At 37.2% G+C, this 931-nt stretch overlaps 1 protein-coding gene across 1 annotated transcript in view; it reads left to right on the top strand.

Annotated features, from left to right (window-relative positions):
• LOC119587816 (histone acetyltransferase KAT6A-like) overlaps nucleotides 1-931 on the top strand; it is a gene marked incomplete at its 5' end in the record, with an annotated part of 75,251 nt that overhangs the window by 63,145 nt on the left and 11,175 nt on the right. The window contains 1 exon segment of the mRNA XM_037936515.1: nucleotides 639-876. Coding sequence (XP_037792443.1) covers nucleotides 639-876 — 238 coding nt within the window.

Genomic DNA, 931 nt, shown 5'->3' with positions numbered 1-931 from the left:
GATGATCTGTGAAATAGAAAAGAAAGTAGGGATACAACTTTAGTTTAGATAGTAAATTTAACAACAGGGGTACCAGGGATCTGATGGGAGGCACCAACTATGAGTAGTCTGCTTATTATATATATGTTTCCCCCTTTCCCTGTAAGTAGTATTTAAATCTGTGTACTGATATGCTTATCAGGTTTGTTTGTGGTGGCAAATGTTGTGGATAGAAAATAATTTGCTTGTGTTGCCCTAACAGTAGTAAAGAGAAGTTGCTGCAATTTTCCAGTCTTATCTCTTCAAGGATTTATTACTGATTGCTCTTTAAAAACCTGATATACAATTTATAGATTTTCATGGCTCTTGCTATGATAATGGAAAAAGTCGGGGTAACCAAATAGGATAAAATTAGATGTTTTGTAGTTGAGGAACTATTATTAACTACATTTCCTGAAGAAACTTTTTTTTTTTAATGATATAAAAACAGTGCCAGGCTGCACAGGGTTCAGGATCATTTAAGAAAGGGAATGATATATTGAAGGTCCATCATATAATTACATTGGTCAAGGCTTTGGCTGGCAAATATAATGTTCATAAATTGGGGTATTGGGTATCTTCTTTATTCCATCACCATTATTTAACACCACCATTTTCAGGTTACTTGCTGTCAAAAAGAGAAGGCCAGCCAGGAACACCTGAGAAGCCCCTCTCTGACCTGGGAAGGGTTTCGTACACTGCCTATTGGAAGTCAGTTATCCTGGAGTACCTGTTTCACCTACGGGACAAGAGCTCCTTCTGCATCCAAGAAGTGGTCAAGGACAAAGCCATGTATCCTGCTGATGTTGTGTACACACTAAATATCCTTGGCTTCTTCAAGAGGAATGCATTAGGACAGTAAGTAAAACTGTTTTGGTTAAAGATGGTGGTAGTATAATTAAAGTTGTTCATC

This window comes from Penaeus monodon, chromosome 23 (genome assembly GCF_015228065.2).
Source record: "Penaeus monodon isolate SGIC_2016 chromosome 23, NSTDA_Pmon_1, whole genome shotgun sequence".
Taxonomy (NCBI): Eukaryota; Metazoa; Arthropoda; class Malacostraca; order Decapoda; family Penaeidae; genus Penaeus; species Penaeus monodon.
Note: the sequence above shows the minus strand (reverse complement) of the source record. Positions and strands in the feature narration are given on the sequence as shown.